The 21,003-nt window shown below is 42.6% G+C and overlaps 1 protein-coding gene across 4 annotated transcripts in view; it reads left to right on the top strand.

Moving 5' to 3' along the window:
- Nucleotides 1–17,657, top strand: part of ABCC2 (ATP binding cassette subfamily C member 2) — an 89,854-nt gene extending 72,197 nt beyond the window's left edge. For 3 of the 4 annotated variants that reach the window (XM_018561567.1, XM_018561490.1, XM_018561723.1), the window contains 13 exons: nucleotides 771–897; nucleotides 2,251–2,359; nucleotides 3,275–3,494; nucleotides 5,107–5,261; nucleotides 5,697–5,852; nucleotides 8,553–8,752; nucleotides 10,314–10,440; nucleotides 11,062–11,163; nucleotides 11,533–11,676; nucleotides 12,913–13,071; nucleotides 13,472–13,638; nucleotides 14,904–15,098; nucleotides 17,494–17,657. In XM_018561567.1, the coding sequence (XP_018417069.1) occupies nucleotides 771–897; nucleotides 2,251–2,359; nucleotides 3,275–3,494; nucleotides 5,107–5,261; nucleotides 5,697–5,852; nucleotides 8,553–8,752; nucleotides 10,314–10,440; nucleotides 11,062–11,163; nucleotides 11,533–11,676; nucleotides 12,913–13,071; nucleotides 13,472–13,638; nucleotides 14,904–15,098; nucleotides 17,494–17,623 (1,991 nt within the window). In that variant the 3' untranslated portion in view covers nucleotides 17,624–17,657. Of the gene's footprint in view, nucleotides 1–770; nucleotides 898–2,237; nucleotides 2,360–3,274; nucleotides 3,495–5,106; nucleotides 5,262–5,696; nucleotides 5,853–8,552; nucleotides 8,753–10,313; nucleotides 10,441–11,061; nucleotides 11,164–11,532; nucleotides 11,677–12,912; nucleotides 13,072–13,471; nucleotides 13,639–14,903; nucleotides 15,099–17,493 lie in introns of all 4 variants that reach the window. The other variant, XM_018561645.1, reaches the window with a different exon arrangement.
- Nucleotides 17,658–21,003: the final 3,346 nt, after the last annotated feature.

Consider the following 21,003-nt stretch of genomic DNA (forward strand, 5'->3'; position numbering starts at 1 on the left):
AATTATTTAATTATCACAGATAATAAGCTCTGTGCAAAATTCAGCCGGTTCTTGAGGAACTAGTTGAAATTTGCACAGTGGGTGCCTCTCTCTGGTCAGCATCACTGGCCATTGAGCTGCTGGCCCCGCTCGAGTATTTTGACAGCGGCCACCAAAGAAAAAAACAAACAACAGATAGCATGGGAAGCATTAGCTCCTCTGCTATCTGCTGATTCCCCTGCTATCTCATTTTTTTAAATTCTGACAGCTGCCGCCGTCAGAGTAAAAAAAGCAAAAAACAGACAGCATGGTAATGAACAGCTAGGCTGCTATGGGCTATTTGGAATTGGAATAGCCAATAGCAGGATGACTACTGCACCCACCCACTGCTGCTGTCAATCAGCAGAGGTGGACCTGAAGACATACAAATGTGTACTGTTTCTAGACTGCTCTATAACAGGTTAACGAAAGGACCGTTAGCAGACTATGGCTTAAAAGATAAAGAATTTGGAGAGTAAAACACATACTCTGCTTATACTCTCATACTCTCAGTCGGCTCTTGGTCTCTGCTTCCAATGGAGAGAATGTGATTGTCAGCCACTGTCCCTGCAGGGATTCTCCCTCTTCCCTGTCTACTTCTCCAGCACTCTAAATTACTGTTTCACTGGGGCAAAAATCTTCCAGATTAAATGGTAGACAGGTGAGTCACTAGATACTCTGTAGTTTTGCTGCTGTAACATAAATTTCTCAATCTCCTATGGTCTTCATATTGGCCTTTGCTTGTCTTCTAGTATTATTGGCTGAGGATGACAATGACGACAGCGAGGATCCAGTAGAAGAAGCTACAAAAGTGACGGAGGACATTGTGAGTGTGACACTAAAAAGAGAAAACAGTTTACACAAGAAGAGACTTGGCAGGTGAGACTGACATGATACTGGGCCGGGCGACTGAGTTATAAGTTTATATCACTTTCTGCACTTTCAATTATAGTATTATAATTACCTTGTATACCGAATATGATGAGCTGGTGGGGTATTTCCTCCATGCTTTCTGTCTGTTATGTGGCCTTATTTAATAAACCGTGCTTAACTCTACATCAACCAATGAGAACTCATCTTGTCCTGGTCTGACTTCTGCAGAGGAAATTCTCATGTATTACTATGGGTTACTGTACCCTACCACTAGCCTGGTCTTTTGGGTAAGGCCTTTGGTGTTGGAGTAATGGCGCCTCCAAACAGTAGATGGAAGCTCAAATCACAAGAAATAAATTATTCCAAAGAAAAGAAAACCCAACTTGTATTTGTAAAAAGAGGGGGGTACTCTGACTTCAAAATATCAGAAGTTAGGGAAATACACTGTTATAAGCAAGGCCGTATTTATTCTCTCTGCTGCCCCAAGGCCAGGTTCCTCACTGCACCCCCCTACCTGCCAAACACCCCCCCCCCACCCCCCCATGGAGAATGGCAGACCTTCAGACTGCATACAAGCGATCTTGGCGGCATCATCGAGATCACTTGTACAAAACAAGTGGCGGCTTTCCCACTGTACATTTAGTTCTGCTTGCCAAAAGCAGGGCTAAATGTAGAAAACAGCTACCCGCCCGGCGCCCGGAACTGCATGTCCCGGGCATCAGGAGAAAGGAATACCACACCCCTGCTGCCCCTCTACTCCCTGCTGCCTTGGCTGGCCTTGTGGGAAATCCAGCCCTGGTTATTCAAAAAAGAAAAAAGGCAACAGAACCATATGAGACATATACTAAAAATATATTTATTCATATTATTATCAAAGTCATTTTGGTTAAAAAAGATGTGCACAATTAAAACCTCCATCCACATTTCCTGCAATGCACCTTGTTATACACCATGATCAAATGCATTGAATTAAAAAAAAAAGAGCGTTATCCATTATCATTGAAAAAATAGAAAATGTCTCAAGAGCTTTTTATGGCTTTTTAGATGGAGCTGTCTATATATTTAATCTAGAGATGGATTGTTCTTATAGAAGATTTTTGTACAAACATACATTGTCATTGGGCCATTATTCTCCCAACTGGAAGAATATTTGGTTCTCAAGAGATGGAGAGAGGAGTTGGGTTTTTTGTTTTTTTTTTCCTGACCAATAAATTGTTTGTAAGCTGAATAGTTAATATATGGTGGCAATTTAGTAAACATTGCCAAATGAAAGGCGTGCTTTAAGACCATTTATGCAATTTTGGAAGGATAATTATGGGATAAGATAGAAATTTTCTGACTTGAGTGTTTCTCTCTTAGTATGAACGGCACATTGAGGAGATCTCTGAAAAAGATGGAGAAGGAAGAGGTGAAGAAAATGGCCAAAGGACAACAGCTGATTGAGAAGGAGGCAGTAGAGACAGGGAAGGTAGGAAATCCCTCACTACATTACACTCTGTGTGACTAGACAGATGCCGAGATCGATAATTGTCTGGTTTAGGGGTCTTCTCCAAGGTTGGTGGGTACGATTGACTATTGGATACTGAATAACTGTCATAATCTAAGGTTCTATATTAGTGTCTGTACATTGTTCACATATAGATATATCTGTCATGAAAATGAACAGACTGAGCATATGATTAAACAGAAGCGGAAGATATCATCAGGGAAAACCTCATGATAAAACAACCAGTAGACACAGAGATGGGCAAGAATTATATACACTTTCCCTGTAATTTTGACTCTCCCTCCTCCTTAGCCTTCCTATTAGTCATTGGGGCTGCTCATCAATAAGGTGAGCAATGTGGTGCATTGGGAACCAGGAAGGTTGCGGGGGCCGAGCACAACGGAAAAGTGACAATTTGCATAGAATTTTAGCTCCCTGTATCTACAGATCTTCTGATCATTTAAACATACAATTCACCTCATTTTATAAATAAATTATGAAAGTAACCTCATTTTATAAATATTTCAACCCATGTTCAGTTTAAACTGAATTGAGTAAAATGAAATAAAGATGTTGGCACCCACAATGCAGAGCTGCTGTAGATCATGGATTCAATATAACATCTTCAGGTTATGTGACCCAAAACCGGACTACCATGGGACTTGTTTTTTACAGCTGACAGCTAAGTTCATAGCTACTTTTATGCCCCAGCTTGTACCCTGGCTGATTGTGCCAAACAGACATCATGATCATGTGAAACATTTTTATTATTGAAATGAATGCTATTAAATCAATTTGTACATAACTCTCTTTATGATGTTTGTGATATAGTTAGCTTTTTTCCGGAATCATTTGTAATGACGCATAGTAACAATCATCTACTCTGTGCCCTTCCAGGTGAAATTCTCGGTGTATATGAAGTACCTGCGTGCCATCGGGTGGGGGTACTCAATCTGGATCTTAATCACCTACATCTTACAGAATGCAGCGTTTGTTGGACAAAACATTTGGCTGAGTGACTGGACTAAAGATGCTGAGGCCTATAACAACAAGACCTACCCGTCTTCACAGAGAGACATGAGGGTTGGCGTTTATGGGGCCTTGGGAGTGGCACAAGGTAATCTGGGAGGCTGGTTTACATGCATTGTTCAGTCATTGAGCTATCTCCATTGTAGGTTATAGGAGCCTCATTTAATAGGTTTTAATAGTGTCTAGTGTCCCTTGGCAGGTCTGCAGCCTCTTGTCACATGCTTATTAAACTTTTTTCTTGTGCTCTAACATTTAGGCAAGGCTTTAGTCTACCTGGACTGGGAAGATGATTGAATCAGTTCCCATACTAGCATGCATATGGAGGCTAAAAATCGGGACCATTCAAGGCAGATGACAGCAATGGTAGGGTTATAGCTAACAGGGCTACCAACTGTGAAAAACGAATGCCAGCATGACAAGGAGTCACCTAGGCTGACTATACAAAGCTCAGTTTGTATCATTCAGCCCCCCAGGCCAAAGGAGAATAATCATTAGAAACCTCCATCTACAATGTTAGCGTGGAAGCCCTATAGGCTTGTCTACATGTTGCAGTACAAGAAGGAGGTACATAGGGAACATAGAAGTATGTGACAAGAGGCATCACAACTGCTTCATGCACAGCTCTCCACCTGCCCGCTATTGCATTTAGGCAGCCATTGCACCAGCAACTGCCTGAAAGCCTGATGAATCTGATAAGATGCACTTACTGTTTGGCCGATAATGTTCCAACCAGCTCAGTAGTTTATATTGAGTTTTGATAAGCCGGTGGTGCTTGCAGGGCCACCCATGGCCTGGATTTGCAAGGCCACCTACAGCTCAGCAGGAATCGGCTGAAATTCAAACCGGTTATGGCTAACTGTATGCTACGTCCTCTCGGGCACTCGGTGCAGAGTATCCAGTGTTATAGGCAGTATTAGGGTCATTCTGCTGCTGAGGAGAGTAATAGAGGTAAATGTCCAGCACAGCTTAAATATCACAGTCAATGTTTGGGTAGGTGGGGGAGAGCACAATGCACGATGAAAAGATGCAGTCTGCATCCCTATAGATGAGGAATGACCACAGAAAAAATCTCACTGAAACTCTTATTGACTTGTTTCTCAGAGAGGACTACCTAGAAAGGCAGCAAGCCATGCACACAATCAGGAAGGGACATTTCTGGGTGGATTTCTTTGCACATACAGTGTACACAGGGGTGCTGGCGGTGCATGTTCTGGGGGGAAAGACGGGTGAATCTTCCTCCCCAGAAATGGTTGCTAGGAGCTGGGTGGGATGCTGACCAGAGCGTCCCAGGTTGCTAAGAGCTGGGTGGGGATATATTTACGACCCTTACACATCTCCTCACCCAGCCCTTAGCAACCTGGGATGCTCCGGCTGGAAAGGGGGCGGCAGGCACACTGCAAACATTGTGCAGCCCCACCCCCTACATAATAGGGATGGCCCTGAGTGAACGCAATGCCTCCAGGTTGCCATATTACAAGAGAAGGTTTGCAAATTTTAGAAAATGATCGTTTCTGCAAAATGAGCTGGAGAAGGAATTTTGTAAAATACTCAATTACGAAAGAGCTTGTGTAGCAATTGTATAATATTTTGTAGTGAAAGTGGTGTTTTTCTTTAAGTGCCGGGGTTGGTAATTGTAGACCACTCTCTGATAATAACTGTCATGGTGCAGATAATAAAGAAGTGATATCTGACCCTTGTAGGGATCTTTGTGTTTATTGGAGCGTTTCTGGTTGCTGCTGGTACGGTGCGAGCATCACGGCTCCTTCATTCACAGCTCCTCCGCAATATCCTCCACGTTCCTATGCAGTTCTTTGACACAACTCCAACCGGGAGGATCGTCAACAGGTTCGCCAAGGTCAGTTCATTTCCTCATATTGTCGCGTTTACATTTAACGGATATTGGGGCTAACGTTTTAGTATTTTGATATGCTGATATGCTTGAACCTACAATAAGCTCTTGAAACATTCAATTCAGTATCCATTTTAAAAAAAATCCTTTATTTTTGGTTTTACACAATAGCAAGAATACAAAGAAACTTGACAGGAAGCATTTAGAGGGACAGTATTCAGTTTAGTGCAATTAAAGAGACGCTGTAATTCCAAATCATGAGAATATATAAAGTAGTCCAAAGACCTCAGCATTACAAGGTCGTAATACTAATATGATTACATATGTCTTGGAGATATTGTACAGAGTGCAAAGTAAATGTGAGGACCTTACAAATGAATCCTTAGACATTGCTGCAGATTTATGTATTGAATGCTCATTGTGAAACACATTGCGTTGCAGGACATCTTCACGGTGGACGAGACCATCCCCATGTCATTCCGCAGCTGGATATCCTGCATACTGGGAGTCATCAGCACCCTGTTTGTTGTCTGCTTGGCCACACCTATCTTTGCCGCCATCATCATCCCTCTGGCCATTTGCTATTATTTTGTCCTGGTAAACGGAATATTTATTTTCTTTTTATAGTACGTGAATTGTTCAGACATAAGGTGATAATTTTCATAGGGATGTATCATCGTCTTGTTTTGACGCATCTTACTCTAAGCCAGCCTTTCTCAACTTGGGTTTCTCTAGAGCAGCGGTTCTCAACCTGTGGGTCCGGGACCCCTTCGGGGGTCGAATGACGATTTGCCAGGGGTCGCCCGGGAGTCTCCTGCTATTAGATAGCGGCTCCCGGCCGCCTGGGAGAGAAACAGTTTCTCCCGAGCAGAGGAAACCTTTTTTGTCTGACATTGGGGGCTGTAGGCCGCCGTAAGTCACGAAAAAAAAAAACACCCTAGGAATGCATAGCTAGATTGCTATTGGCTATTTCACTTCGTAATAGCCAATAGCAAACTAGCATTGTACCCGCCCTCTGCAGCTGCCAATCAGCAGAGGGGGATTGGAAGTTCTCCATCAGCTACCCACCACTGATTGAAAGCAGCAGAGGGCGGGTTCAATAGCTCGTGTGCTATTGGCTATTGCAAAGTGAAATAGCCAATAGGAATCTAGCTATGCATTCCTAGGGTTTTTTTTTTTTTTTATTCTGACGGTGTACGCCAGCGGTTCTCAAGCTGTGGGTCGCTGTGTGATTTCTGCTGTGCTAGGTGAGAGTCCTCCTCAGCCCTCTCCTAGCGCAGCAGCCCCGTCATTCCTAAATTTTAAGGTTGGGGGGTCACCACAACTTGGCAAATGTTACCAAGGGGTCCCGGCCATAGAAATGTTGAGAACCACTGCTCTAGAGATTGCTACTGGTTCCATGAGAAATTTAGCAATTTTTCACTTTTGGATATGTAACCACTGACACTAGTACTGTAATCTTTTTAGCTATCTATAAGGGGGTATTGTTCCCAATGAACACCAATGTAAGGGGTATTCTGGTGACCGACCACCAATGTAAGGGACATTCTTATAAATGGCCACCAATGTAAGAGAGGAATTTTTCTATTGACTATCAATGTAATTAAACATTTCTCCACCTTTTTTTCTATCCCTTATCATTATTATGATTTCATCTCAATATTATTACTCATACTGTATAGAGCATCCTTAGGTATCACGTATGCCATGTAAACCACATTCTTTCATGTTTTTCTTACTGTTCACACTAATGTACCATGAGCGTTAGATACGGTAACTCTAAATTAGCAAGGGTTGCCTAAGACCTGAAAGGTATTTTCAGAGGTTCTTCTCTGTTAGAAAAGTTAAGTTTTCCCTAAACCAGCCCTTCCTGATGTGGCCTGGAGAAAGACTTTGATTACACTATATGGACCTGTGTCTATAGGCTTTTGTTCGCTTCAAGCAGGTTTTGTATTCCCATACATGTCAATAGGAATGCAGGGGCCACTTTATGACCCTCCTATGAAGTCGCTTTCCAACCTGTACTACTGGGATTACTTTCCTGCTAATCTTCAAAGGGATCCTTCTACTCCTGGTGGGAAGAGTGCTGATTTCCAGGCATGGGGAGGTAATGATGACCCCTTCAATCTAGGACTGGGTGGCAGAGGTTAACCGCTTGATGTGCCTGGAGGAGCTCGTACCTCAAATACATGATGCATACTCAAAATCTATTGAAATCTGGAGTGTTTGCGTAGCTTTTATTAACTCTACTCATCTCTGCACGTTCTAGTCATTGGAGTACCCCATGAGATGACTGCGGTTTCATGAACACAACTATTAATTTGGGGGCTGGACGCTCTCACTGGAAGTCTTTTATACTTTGTCTCTGCTTTCGTTCTTCCTTTTTGCCCTGCACTCTCTGTTGCTCCTTCATTTCTTTCTTCTACCCATTGGCAGGCACGGATGATGTCCAAACTTTGACTCTTAACAATTCAGCAGACCCATGTTTTCTGACCCGCTGTGAAATTTGTGTCATCATTTTATAATTACCTGAATTAACATCTTAACATTGCAGCCAAGGAATTCAGTTATATGTGAGACCACTCTGTCAGTTTAATTGCGCCATTGTGCCCTGACAACGTATTGCACTACTGGCGCCTGTCACATAAATTCCTTAAGTTTGTAAAACAGGAATGAAAATATATTGCTTTAAAAAAGTCTATGGGAATGTAAAATCCATTTAAAACAGGTCAAAAAGAGATCAACTGCAGGTTAAATGAACCTGCCAATTAATTTTGAATGATCTTAGAAGTGTCTCAGACTGATGCCATTAACTCAGGCCCAAAGCCTATCAATGCAGACCCTAAATGGAAACCAATCAAAACATTAAATCTCCATAGGGAGGAGCCAGCATGGCTTTTCTGCAAGCCATAGTGCCATAGCTTCACAATAGATGTCCACCTAATCCAACTCCTGCTCTGGAGACCTCCTGAGAATCTTTCATCTTTCGCCCTACAAAAGAGATTCTAACAAAGTGAACATATCACACAACAGTCTCTGTCTAATGACCAATCTGCAGGGCCATGGGGGTGTAGCAGTATTGTTATATGCCTTATAAACAATGCTAACGGTTGCATCCAACTGTGTTGATGACAGGTTCTGGGCTGTGCCAAAAAAAAGAAGCCTACACAGACTTTAAATTTTTCATCTTTGTCCAGATACTTTGATGAATAAGGTTCCTTGTTTCATCTTATTATCTTATTGTGTGTGTCAGACACTAAGATTGTATAGTGAAGTGTTTCTTTTCTTTGTATTTAGAGGTTTTATGTCACCACTTCACGACAGCTGCGACGACTGGATTCTGTCACAAGGTCCCCCATCTATTCCCACTTTGGGGAGACGGTGTCTGGACTGTCAGTCATCCGTGGTTATGGACATCAGCAAAGGTTCCTCCAGCATAATGAAGACACAATTGACATCAATCAGCAGAGCGTTTACTCCTGGATTGTTTCCAACAGGTACTGCACACAATGAAACGTGGAACACCATCCAAAATGATCTAGTCAGTTTAAAGTGGGCAAGGGTTTTAAGAGTATGCAAAGCCCAAACTTTTTAAGTGTTTTGGATAGAGGGAGGAAGTATTAAACCCCTGCTAGGTTTCTGCTGTCTGTATCACTGCGGGGGATATTTAATATCTCCACTTGTTCTGGTGAGTATTGTATCCAGGACAGAAAGATATGGAAAATCTAAACGTTTATAGATGTCACTGAAACAGGAGGTGAGGGGAAATCTTCACAACTGTTCCAGACAACAAAGGATAAATACATAGAAAAAACTGACAGGGGTCTAACCTTTCCTGACTCTATCCAAAACTAAAAAAAAACAAACATATTTGGACTTTACATACATTTTAAATACTGGGACTTGACAGTCCTCTGAGATTCAGAGATCCATCCCTACCCTGTCTCCAGCATAGTTGTGATGGGTTCTGAGTGATCTGAGCTTCTGCTGTCACCACCTGAGGTTAGTCTTTTTTAGTTGAGTTTCTGGGGTAGCCAGCTGAGGTCAGTCCTCTGTATTTCTTAGCTGATCTTCTGATGTCACCAGATCAAGTCAGACTTCTGTATTTCTTAGCTGAGCTTCTGGTGTCACCAGATCAAGTCAGACTTCTGTATTTCTTAGCTGAGCTTCTGGTGTCACCAGATCAAGTCAGTCTTCTGTATTTCTTAGCTGAGCTTCTGGGGTCATCAGATCAGGTCACACCTCTTTATTTCCTAACTGAGTTTCTGGCGTCACCAGGTCAGTATTTCTGGTGTCACTAGTTCTGTTCAACCTTGTCTATTTCTTAGCTGAGATGCTGGTGTCACCAGCTGACGTCAGTCCACTATATTTGTAAGGGTTCCTTTTCACCAAATGTGTTGGCAACCCTTGTGCTGTGTCTTCTAGTGCTGGGGAAAGTCATGGACCCTGAAAAATATGGTGTTCTCAACCAGCACCATTCCCCACTAGCAGTTTTTGTTTGCAGAGTTAAAGAAAGCCCTGTTTGTTTTGCAATGATCTGCAGTCTGCTGTTAGGACAGTTGAATGGAGCTCTTTAAAAGTGCATTGTGATTGTGAACATTTAAAGTAAAATGCATGCATCCTGCAGCCCTAACTAGATTCCACTAGACCGGGAGTAGGAAACCTCAGCACTCCGGCTGTGGTGAAACAACAGATCCCATGAGGCATTGCAAGACTGACAGCCACAGACATGACTTCCAGAGGCATGATTTTGCTGGAGTGCCCAGGTTGCCTACCCCTGCACTAGACAGTACAGAGAAGAGCCGTGCTGTAGAATCTTACCAGTCACCATCTTTTTCTTCCATTTGGATGCATTTGGGTAGTGATAATAGAAGCTCAGCTGTAAAAGGAAGCTTGGCTTTTCAGGGTGGCGGGGAAGTTGATCCTGTTGAGGTCCTGGAGACAAAAAAAAACAGTAAGCTGTCAAATTTCTGAATCACTCCACCCAAATTGAAAAACTCCCTGAATTAGTCAATAATATGATAACTGATGCATGTAAATGTGATGTATCTCCAAAAGGTGGCTGGCCATTCGTCTGGAGTTCGTTGGGAACCTCACAGTTTTCTTTGCAGCTCTCTTTGCGGTGCTGGCCCGAAACACGCTGGACAGCGGAACCGTTGGGTTGTCTATTTCTTCAGCCCTTAACGTGAGTCATAATAACCTGGAAGATAGGTACTCATGATTGAATCTTGTACTTGTACGTATGATTGGTTGGTGCCTAACCATAGTACAATGCTTGGAGATATCCAAGACCTGTCCAGTTTGGATTACAAGACTGGCTTAATATAATTACAATCCTCTTGGAGGTCACAATTTTTTATATATATGTATTTTAAATAGATTTATGGGTTTTTCTGTAGTTCAACTTTATTTTTCTAGGTGATCCGATCTGATATGAAAATATTACTTTAGAGTAGAATTGGCCCTCAGTTACAAAAATCTTTTTTGGACGTTCTCTGGAACTGTATTTATTTATGTGTTACTGAAGCCTCTTTTACATAAACCAACTTGTAATTTACAAGGAGTCATAAATCCTGTCATTAAAAATCAGTTTTGGAAACTCCTTTGATAGTACTGCCTTTTACATGGACAGCAAACTGGGATGTGATTCCCCCTGTGATAATTCACAGCAGTAGAAGTTTTTGTTCCTTATATTGCAACGGTATATATTGTATTATAACTGTAACCTGTGTGTATGTATGAACTATAACCTATGGACTTGTCACATGGAACATTGTACCAGCTTGTGTCTGTTTCCATTTTGTAGATCACACAGACCCTGAACTGGTTGGTGAGGATGACATCAGAGCTGGAGACCAATATTGTGGCTGTGGAACGTGTGGATGAGTACATCAAGGTGGAGAATGAGGTATGTTCTGATACAGGTCTTCTATAACACACAGTGAGGACTCCATGGTCATTCTTATAGTCATATTGAAAGGGTCAACATAAAAAGGGTACGTTTTGCACTTCTCCTTCACCAGATTGGAGAATGACTATTCACACCTATCCCAGACAATTGTTTTCTGCTCTGGTTGTATTCATCTGGATTAGACAATCATTATTTTGTGTCTATAAGTACCTGCATGTACTGTAGGTGGTACATGTAGCTGGAAGACTCAGCTCCAAAATGTGGACAGCAGTAGACACTTGGGAATATGTTAATGGGAATCAACCAACCAGTAAACACAGCCTGGTCTGCATAAAACCCTCACTTTTTTGTCTGGTTATCATGTAGGCACCATGGGAAACAGATCAGCGCCCACCACAGGACTGGCCCGATAAGGGTGTTGTGAAGTTTGTGGACTACAAGGTGCGTTATCGAGAGGAGCTGGACCTCATCCTCCATGGGATCACATGTACTGTGGACAGTATGGAGAAGGTAAAATAATTCTTTGCATTTCCTAAAAGTCAATGACAATACAAGGCAAGGACCTTAACACCAGCACAGAAGACAAAAGCATTACATTTGTGACTGGAACAAAAGTTTGTCAAGCCCAATCATGTTATAATGTGCCTAAACTGATGTCATTAAAGTACTGAAAGCCAAGTGTGGCTAATAAATATCCTGAAGTACAGTTTATGTCTAAAGGTAGCGCTAAATATGAGATGATCAGCATTTCAATGGTTTCAGAAGACCTTCCTGCTGATTATTCTCAAAGAATTGCTCCAACAGCTACATTGGTGCTTCTGGATGCCAATGAATAAAGCTGGCACTGGAGATGTCTGCACACACTCAGACCAATGAGTAAGAATGTGTGTTTGAGGGATACTGACCTGTATTTTCATCCAGTTATCCCTTTGCGGAAAAAAAAAAGATCAGTGGTTGGAACTTCTCTGCATGTTGACCATGACCATGTTGACTTAGGTTGGCATACCACCTTCCATTGATTAGACAGGCAGTGCTATGAAATATTCCATGTACTTCATTATCACCTTTAAAATTGTGACCTGGAGCCACATTGGCAGAAGTTTTTAGTGAGCGAAGACTTTAGCGACATTGGTGGCCATATTGCAGATTTGGCGCAGGTTATGTGACCTACAATGTCAGGTTTTGCCGGATCTTCTTATTACATTTGATAGGGAGTCTCATGTCCCTGGCTTGTCTAATTTATTAAAGCAGACAAACTTTCATACCCATGTATTTATAAGACTGGCTTGCTTTCTGTCCATTTTATCCCTCATTTGCTATTTTTCCCAGCATTGTGTGTAAAATGTAGAACAGCAACAGGATGGTAAACCATGTTAGATGACAGTGGGTGATTAGGCTTATAAGAGTGCATCTATACCTGAAATATATGTTTTTAGTTGGCTGAATCTTCTTGAGAGAATCTGGTCTTAAAGAAAAAACATGCCCAATTTCTTTCTTTGATTGGAATACAAGCTTTCTGGTCTAGCTCAGCCTAAATAACCCCTCTTTTATTACAGTCAAAGAAGAAAGACAGCAGACCACCTGAGCTCCTCCCTTTGACGCGTTTCACTCATAATGAGCATATTCGTAGAATATTTAGGTGCTTGTGTCTACAGCGGAGCATTGCTATTCTTGTGATGTCAAATCACCCCTTATTGTTTAGTAAATGTAATCATTTTACTTTTTCTTCGGATTTGTGCCCTCCAGGTGGGGATAGTCGGAAGAACAGGCGCTGGAAAGTCTTCACTCACCAACTGCATTTTCCGGATCATTGAAGCAGCAGGTGGCCAAATCCTGGTTGATGGCCAGGACATTTCCACCGTCGGCCTCCATGACCTCCGCAAGAAACTGACCATCATTCCTCAGGTAAAGGTCTAGAGAGGGCAATATGTCCCCGAAAACTGCACACACATTATATATACTGCATACTTACACTATATATAGATATAATAAGAGGAAGTGCACATACGTTATATATACTGCATACTTATATCTAGATCTCACCTTTTTTCCGATGTCCTCCGAGAGCTTTACTGGGTTAATGAAGGGTGCTGCCAGTTCAGATTTTCTTCTGGTGAAGTAGTCTGAAGACATGGGCTCCCTGGATATTTCATTATGTATTTTGTAATATAAAAAAAAGCCAACCTTGGCTTCCCTTTTGATGAACACACTCCCTAGGTTAGCTAACTATTGACAGGCATGGATAAGCAGGGAGATTGCAATTCTAAGGGTATGTCATATGCTGAATTCAGATGTGGTTTTACAGGATCCGGTTCTGTTCTCTGGAACGCTGAGAATGAATCTGGACCCGTTTGACCAGTACACAGATGAGGAAGTGTGGAAAGCTCTGGAACTCTCACATCTCAAGCCATACGTGGAAGGATTAGAGGAGAAACTCTTCTATGCAGTCAGTGAGGGAGGAGAGAACCTGAGGTAAGACAGACTTGAGTAATATCTACATCTTTATACTGCTGTGCAGGAGCAGCCCTTCACCCTTCACATGGAACACACAATGTTAGGAGTGTCCATTTACCTCCATCTGGTATGGTCAACATAGCTTAATATGGGTTGTTGTGCAAAAATGTGAATGAGAACCCTAAGAACATCTCAATTGCAGCTCAGGGGCATAACTACAAATCACAGGACCCCATATCAACTTAGGGCCCCCGGCTAACTTTCTGTGTAGCAACGGGCAGTGTCAACTGTGACAATACATGTCATTGATCTTAACGTGAAGTATGTATCAAGGGCAGGCAGCAAGAGAGCTGTCAGTACATTACTAGGGATGAGTACTGGAGATAAAAGATGTAGTGGTACTAATATTAATCCCACATAATAATACCATAATGATATCCATAATGTCCTCCATCAGCTTCCCTCACCACCAACAGACAGAAAAAGGTGAAGCAGGGAAAGGAGGGGATCAGAAGAGGAGTCGGATCCTGGTGGCAGAATTGGAAAGGAAGATAACATTTTACCCACATTCCACTCAAAGCTATAATTCAGATAGGACAGAAGCCCTTTTCTTTAGAGTGACCTAGAGAGGCCAATAAAATAGACCATTGATGAAAACCAAGAGGGGTAACAAAGAAAACTATTTACCCCCTGTATGTTACGACCTTTATACACAGCTTTGCTTTGTAGGTTCTATCCTCCAGACAGAGATAGTGGGTCCACCACATACATGAGATACCTTAGTTATAAAGATGCTTAGGCCTGGTTCACACCTGGGCGTTTTACAGAGCGTTCCTACGCTCTGTAAAACGCTCAACAAGTGAAAACCAATGATTGCCTATGGGCATGGTTCCCACCTGGGCGTTTTACAGCCCAAAGAAGTACAGGAACTTCTTTGGGGCGTATTTGCCGCGCGTATCCATTGGGATACAGCCAGGTAGCTCTCGGAAACGCGCGATTGTCACGCGTCTTTTTTACAGCGAATCGCGTTAAAAACGCTCGGCACGAAACACGCGACATTCGATGCGCCTAGGTGTGAACTCAGCCTTAAAGTAAGAACTTCTTGTGTAGCAACAAGTTTTTTTCATTCTCAGAGACTATGCCTGATTGTTCATTGCTATGGGCAACTAGAACCATTTTTCCCTTGGCCACTTATATAAATGACTGTATTGTATTTCATATTTGGATGGATAGTTCTGCACTGAACATACCTGTGATATACTGACAACTGTCGTTTTGCGTAGTGTTGGTCAGCGGCAGCTGGTGTGTCTGGCTCGGGCTTTGCTTCGCAAATCCAAAATCCTGATTCTGGATGAAGCCACGGCGGCGGTGGACCTGGAGACCGATAACTTGATCCAGAGGACAATCCGCAGCGAATTCGCAGACTGTACGGTGCTGACCATCGCACATCGTCTGCACACAATCATGGACAGCAACAAGTAAGGACAGTTGTTCTTCTTCCGTTTTTATTGCTGTGTATAGAGTGTGGAAGGGTCGGAACCTTTGTCAGGGTTTATTCTGTCTGTGCCCCACTGGGGAGATTTTGCTTTTATTCAAGGTTTGTGCAGTAATCCATCATAAAGCAACTCACAGCACTTTTCTTTAATAAAGACCAGTCAGGTCTACGCTCTTCTTGACTGGTCTTGTCTCCTGTAACCTTCTGCAGACAGCCTGTAGTGGGAGGACCTTCTGGGACACACCTAGACCTCTGCTCACTGTACAGTGCTGATGTCACCACCACTATAGGTATTATCTGGATGTGCAAAGGCGTTTGGTGACATAAAGTAGATTTATATACATTGTGGCCATCAAGGGATATATTTAAACCTGAACTACAGGTATAACTTTTTATGCATATTTATATTGGTCCAGCTTGGCCCAGTGTAAGTAAGCATATGTCTTTCATGATTGGCCACTGGGGATCGTGTACAGCCGGAGCTACTACAGTGCTGACCATGGGTCCACAGGTCCGGTACTGCATTGTACTGTTTGACTTTCCCTCTGCTCTGAATACACAGAGGGGGAGATCAAAACTGGAGCAGTTGACCATGGCAACCAATCAGCTTCTCTCTTCAGTTTGTTCAGTTAAGATTGGAAAATGAAAGAGAGAAGCTGATTGGTTGCCATGCACAGCCGATACAGGTTTTGTCTGCTCTAGTTTCGCTAAATTCCCCCCATAGAGTCTTGGTACATCGGCCATTCAGAGAACACCAAGTATTTTTTTATCAGTGAATACAAGGCGTTCTCTGGTTACATGAGGGACGGATTGTGATGTCACCACTTCTTGTCCAATCAAAAAACGCCTTGTATTCATTGATCAAAAATACTATGCGTTCTTGGAATGGCCGCTGTGCCAAGCGAGTGAGCCAGTTATTTCAGAGCAGAGAAGAAGTTGCTCACCACAGCGCAGTACAGGGCCCAGAAGATTGTGGCCAGCACTGTAGTAGCTCCAGATACACATGCATACCTAAGGCCTGGTTCACACCTGTACGTTTTGTAGCGCGTTCAACGCTCTACGGACGCTCTACAAAACGCTCAAACATGAAAATCCCATTGTTTTCTATGGGTATGGTTCACACCTTGCCGTATTTCAGCCCGTCTGAACGAGCTACAAAACGGCCTACGCCTGAAAAGGTACATGAGCTTCTTTGCAGCGTTTTTGTCAGGCGTTTCCATTGGGATACAGCCAAGTAGCCCTCGGAAACGTGCGTTTTTTTGCGGTCCATAAGACGCACCAGACCATAGGACGCAGGGAGGTCCTGTGCGCCTTATGGAGCACTCGACAGACTGTAGCTTCTGTCACAGCTTCTGTCACAGCTTCTATGATCTCATCAGATTAATACGAGTGATCTCATCAGATCACTCGTATTAAAGCCGAGCAGTGACTCCTACTACTCGCCCGGCGCCTGAAACTGCATGTCTCGGGCGTCGGGATTTGCTGCATAAGACGCAGGCACATTTTCCCCCTCCTTTTGGGGGGAAAAAAGTGCGTCTTATGGAGCGAAAAATACGGTAATTGATACGCCTAGGTGTGAACAGAGCCTAAGGCCCCATTCACACTGCGCGATTCGTAAATCGCGCGTTTGTCGCGCGATTTGCATTTTGCACGATATCGCGCGATTTGTCGCGCAATATCGCGCAAATGCTTGCATTGAGCAAGCTAGAATCGCGGCAAAATCAGCTCCAAAAAGGGTCCTGCTGTAGCGACGCACGACCCGCGACAGCAGGACCCTTTGCCCCATTGCCAAGCATTGGAGAGCGATATCGCGCGGTAAATAGCCACGATATCGCGGGAATTACCGCGCGATACATCGCTCAGTGTGAACGGGGCCTAAAGCTTTTGTGGTCAGATTTCAGCACTGGAAAACAAAAAAAACTGCAGAGGAATGTAAAGGTTAAAAGGTCTGCAAAAAGATGTGTGGTAGACATAATGTAACTGAATAAGTACCCAGATAGCAAGGATAACTTGCCACAAACTTTTGTCAGGGTTAAATTGTAACTTGCTAACTTGCTGCACACATTCCTGGCAAGTTGTAGACTTGCAGAACATTCGCAGCACAAGTTCTAGTTGACACTTTTTGAATTTGTTGGCAAGTCTACAGCAAGAGTCCTGCAGGTCTTAGCAAGAGCTCTGCAAGTGTACAGCACTTTTGCAAAGCACGTTGATCTGGAGACTTGCTGTAATTGTGCAACAAAATTGTGAAGCTTGGCAAGTCTGCAACAGTTTAGCAAGTCATTTTCAAACTTGCAGCTTAATTGCTTGCTATCTGGGTATAATTCCCAATGCGATGGCTGATAGCACTAAACCACATTTTTTTGTGTCTTTCTTTTCAGGGTCATGGTCCTGGATGCAGGTAAAATCATAGAGTACGGTGAGCCGGAGGCGCTCCTACATAAAGGAGGACACTTTGCTTCTATGGCTAAAGATGCTGGTATTGAGAGTACTAACACTACCACATTGTGATGAATGAACAATACAGCCCATGTGTGGTTAGACCACGCATCGGCCACAGAGGGCTGTATGCCATTAACTCGAATGAACTAAACACAGCTGAAAACGACGAGCACTTCTGGAGCGTGGAGGAAAAAGTTGGATTCTAGTATGGTGACATGCGGACTAAGATAACACTTGTGCCATTGGAATGGGGATGACCACTGGGAGTGGGATCCGTGGTTTGGAATCTACATGGTGCTTCTGTATTAGTGTTGTGGTTTTACTTTGAATGGTTCCTGAAGATGAAACTGAATTCTAAGCTACAGCTGCTGTATTTTCCGACTATATAGTCTTCATACTTTCCTGCATGAAAAAGGTGAATCCATCGAGCACATATTTTGACACAACTTTGAAAGAGATAGAAGTATGGTTTATCATTGCTATATAAAGTGTACCTGTAGTGGTTTCCAACATTGCCAAACCACCACTTCCATCCAATAAGAGACCTTCAGCTACTTGGCTTAACTTTGCTTCCTTCTGGAGATGCCTGAAAGCGGGGGGGATCTCTATTATGCAAATCTGGACTTCCTGTAGAAAGTCAAGATGTGGCCCAGCCTCCTCTCACAGCTTGCTATTGTTCAGCAGGGCTGCAGTACTGTGAACTTTGCCTTCTCGGAACATGTTCTTCCTTCTATTACAAAACATAAGTGATCATTAAAAAGGGAAGGTAGTTTTTGGTGGCCATAGGGACACCAATATCTCACCTTGCTAAAGTTTTCTAAAATGACCCCCTAAATGCTTCTGATTATAATTGTGCTGTCTGTATATTATTCCTTCGAATGCATTTCTTATAATGATGCATTTTAAAGGGCATCGAGAATCTTTTACCAAGATGAATGCGAATGCTGTTATCATAATGTAAAACGTATCAATGTGTTTTCTTTTTATAGTGTGTACGTGTACATTACATGACTCGGACATATGTGACCACTGCCCATTCATGTTATGTGTCCTGTTGACAATGACTGCGCTCTTATATTAATGCAAATCAATGGTTCAGCTCAGATTATCTGGAGACAATATCATCTTCCAGTGGTTTATTATTCTACGCTTTAAAGTGTATTTCTACTTTTCCAGTCATATTTGTTTGTTATGTGTTCCCATTCTCACGGCATACCGAAAAATATTTCTTACCTTTTGGATGTGTGTGTGTAGATGGAACCTTTGCAAGCTTCTCCCTCAATTTCCAAGTGACAGAAAACTCTGTCTGTCCCCATAGAAAGACCAGAGACAGGCAGAGCTTCCTCTCATTAACATCCAATGCTTGTAGATCTTTACCTTTGTTAGGACTGAAAGTGTTCACATCTAGTTTACAACTGATAATGGGATCTGTCAGCACAATACAGACAGGGATTAAATATTGTAACAATGACCCTTCCAGCCCCCTTGCATTCCAAACAGAGAACAACGTTAAATGTTGGCTGCAAAAGTGGAAATACACTTTAAATCTTCCCATAAGATATGTGCATTTAAAGGGTAATTCAGCTTTCTCAAAATGGGTAGAAGCACTTCCCACTGGCCAGCGTGGTCATGTGACCATGCTGACCAATGAGCGCTCGCTATTTGCAAGTGCTATGCTGGATCCTACAGCTAAACTGTATGAATAGCGCGGGGGACGGGCAGAGGTGACAGAATGCTCCGGGTAAATTCTTTTTATCACATTTTGTAAAAAAGTGAAATTACACTTTAACATATTTTTGCATGTTATTTACCTGTAGAAGCCTCCCTTATATAGACACCCACAAATCTGCTGGTGATCCACCATCTGGATGTGATGTCAGCAGCCCCAAAGCTGTCACTCAAGTGACCCTCTATAGAATCCCCCTTCAATCCTTCCCTGGTAGCTATATAAAATTTTATGTAGGTAGGTGAGGGGCGGAGGGGAGGAGCTGGGCCAACACAGAGAGTAATTAGACCCTCCCAGAAGAGAAGAGGGCTATCACATGCAAAGAGGGAGGAAGCTGTGCTAGGGAGTGTAGACTTTTCTGAAGAAGTCAACGTTTCTAGCATGCTCAGAGGCATATTTCAAGTGAATAAAAAAAAATAATGGAAAGAAAAAACACTGTGAATAAGCATTTGAAATACTTGATTTTTTTTTGTGTTGTTTACCTGCATTTTTTTAAAAAGTTGGTGACAAAGTCTCTTTAACTAAAACGTTATTGAGGAAGGAGACTGACTGCCAAAACTGTGTAGAAAATACTGTAATAGAAATGTGAAATTATTATTATAACTCAAGACACAGTGAGGGGAATTTATGAAAACTGGAGCAGACAAAATCTGGAGCAGCTGTGCATGACAACCAATCAGCTTCTCTCTTTCATTTTGAAAGCATAATTGAGCAAACTGAAGAGAGAAGCTGATTGGTTGCTATAGGCAACTGCTCCAGATTTTGTCTGCTCCAGTTTTAATAAATCTTCCCCACTGAGTTATTGTCATCATAATTTCATTTTTATTGTACTGTAGAAGTGAACATTCTCTTCTACAATAAAATGTGTGTAGTTTGTATAAAATGGATCCATGAATATTTCATACATAGAGCTATTATATATTTTTTCTGTTTATAAAGAACTGATACATTGTTGTGAATTGATACATTGACTTTGTCTAAGGATGTATGAAACATATCTTTCTAAATACCATAGGGCAATATATCTAGAACGTGTCATTAAACCCTTTCTCTACCAATCCAAGAGATACTGTTCAGCAGAGGGTTGGAAAGAGTCTGCTTGGATAGTTCAGAGACAGCGTAGATCCCCATCATCTGGATGTATAGGATAACCCTACATGTGTCCATGTATGTAGAACAACAGAGGTTTGGCTGCCAAGATTAAAGTGACACTGAACTCCGGAGTTCAATCTTAAAATGCATTCAAGTACCTCAACTATTAACAAAACTGTATCTTATTTGTGTATCACTCGCCTGTAGATCCTCAAATCATCTATGAATTGGTGCTGACACTTGTCTTTGTTCTGGAGGGTGGTTACTTGTGTTCCCCATGGTCGCTGTGTGTGTTGTAAAGTAGTCACTCCCCTGATGGACTACAATCTCAATATAAATTAGTAAACTAAGGGGTCTATTCACAAAGCTGCCGCTTGGAGCAGTAATAGGTAAGGTACTTGAATGCATTTTTAAAGTGACATTAAAGTCAAATTTCTTTCCCCTCCCCCCAATGTTAAGTAAAACACTTACCTTAAATGATGTCTCTTAATCCGATCTTCCTCTTCTTTCCAGTCCTTTTCAGCCTTCTCTCCAGCGCTGCGGCGGCTCTCCGATCCAGCGCTGACTCCTCTGTCCCTGCAGGCAACACGCCCCCCCCCCCCCCCCCCCCCCCATCACTGGGAATATCCGG

This window comes from Nanorana parkeri, unplaced genomic scaffold (genome assembly GCF_000935625.1).
Source record: "Nanorana parkeri isolate BGI_ZX_2015 unplaced genomic scaffold, ASM93562v1 scaffold2, whole genome shotgun sequence".
Classification (NCBI taxonomy): domain Eukaryota; kingdom Metazoa; phylum Chordata; class Amphibia; order Anura; family Dicroglossidae; genus Nanorana; species Nanorana parkeri.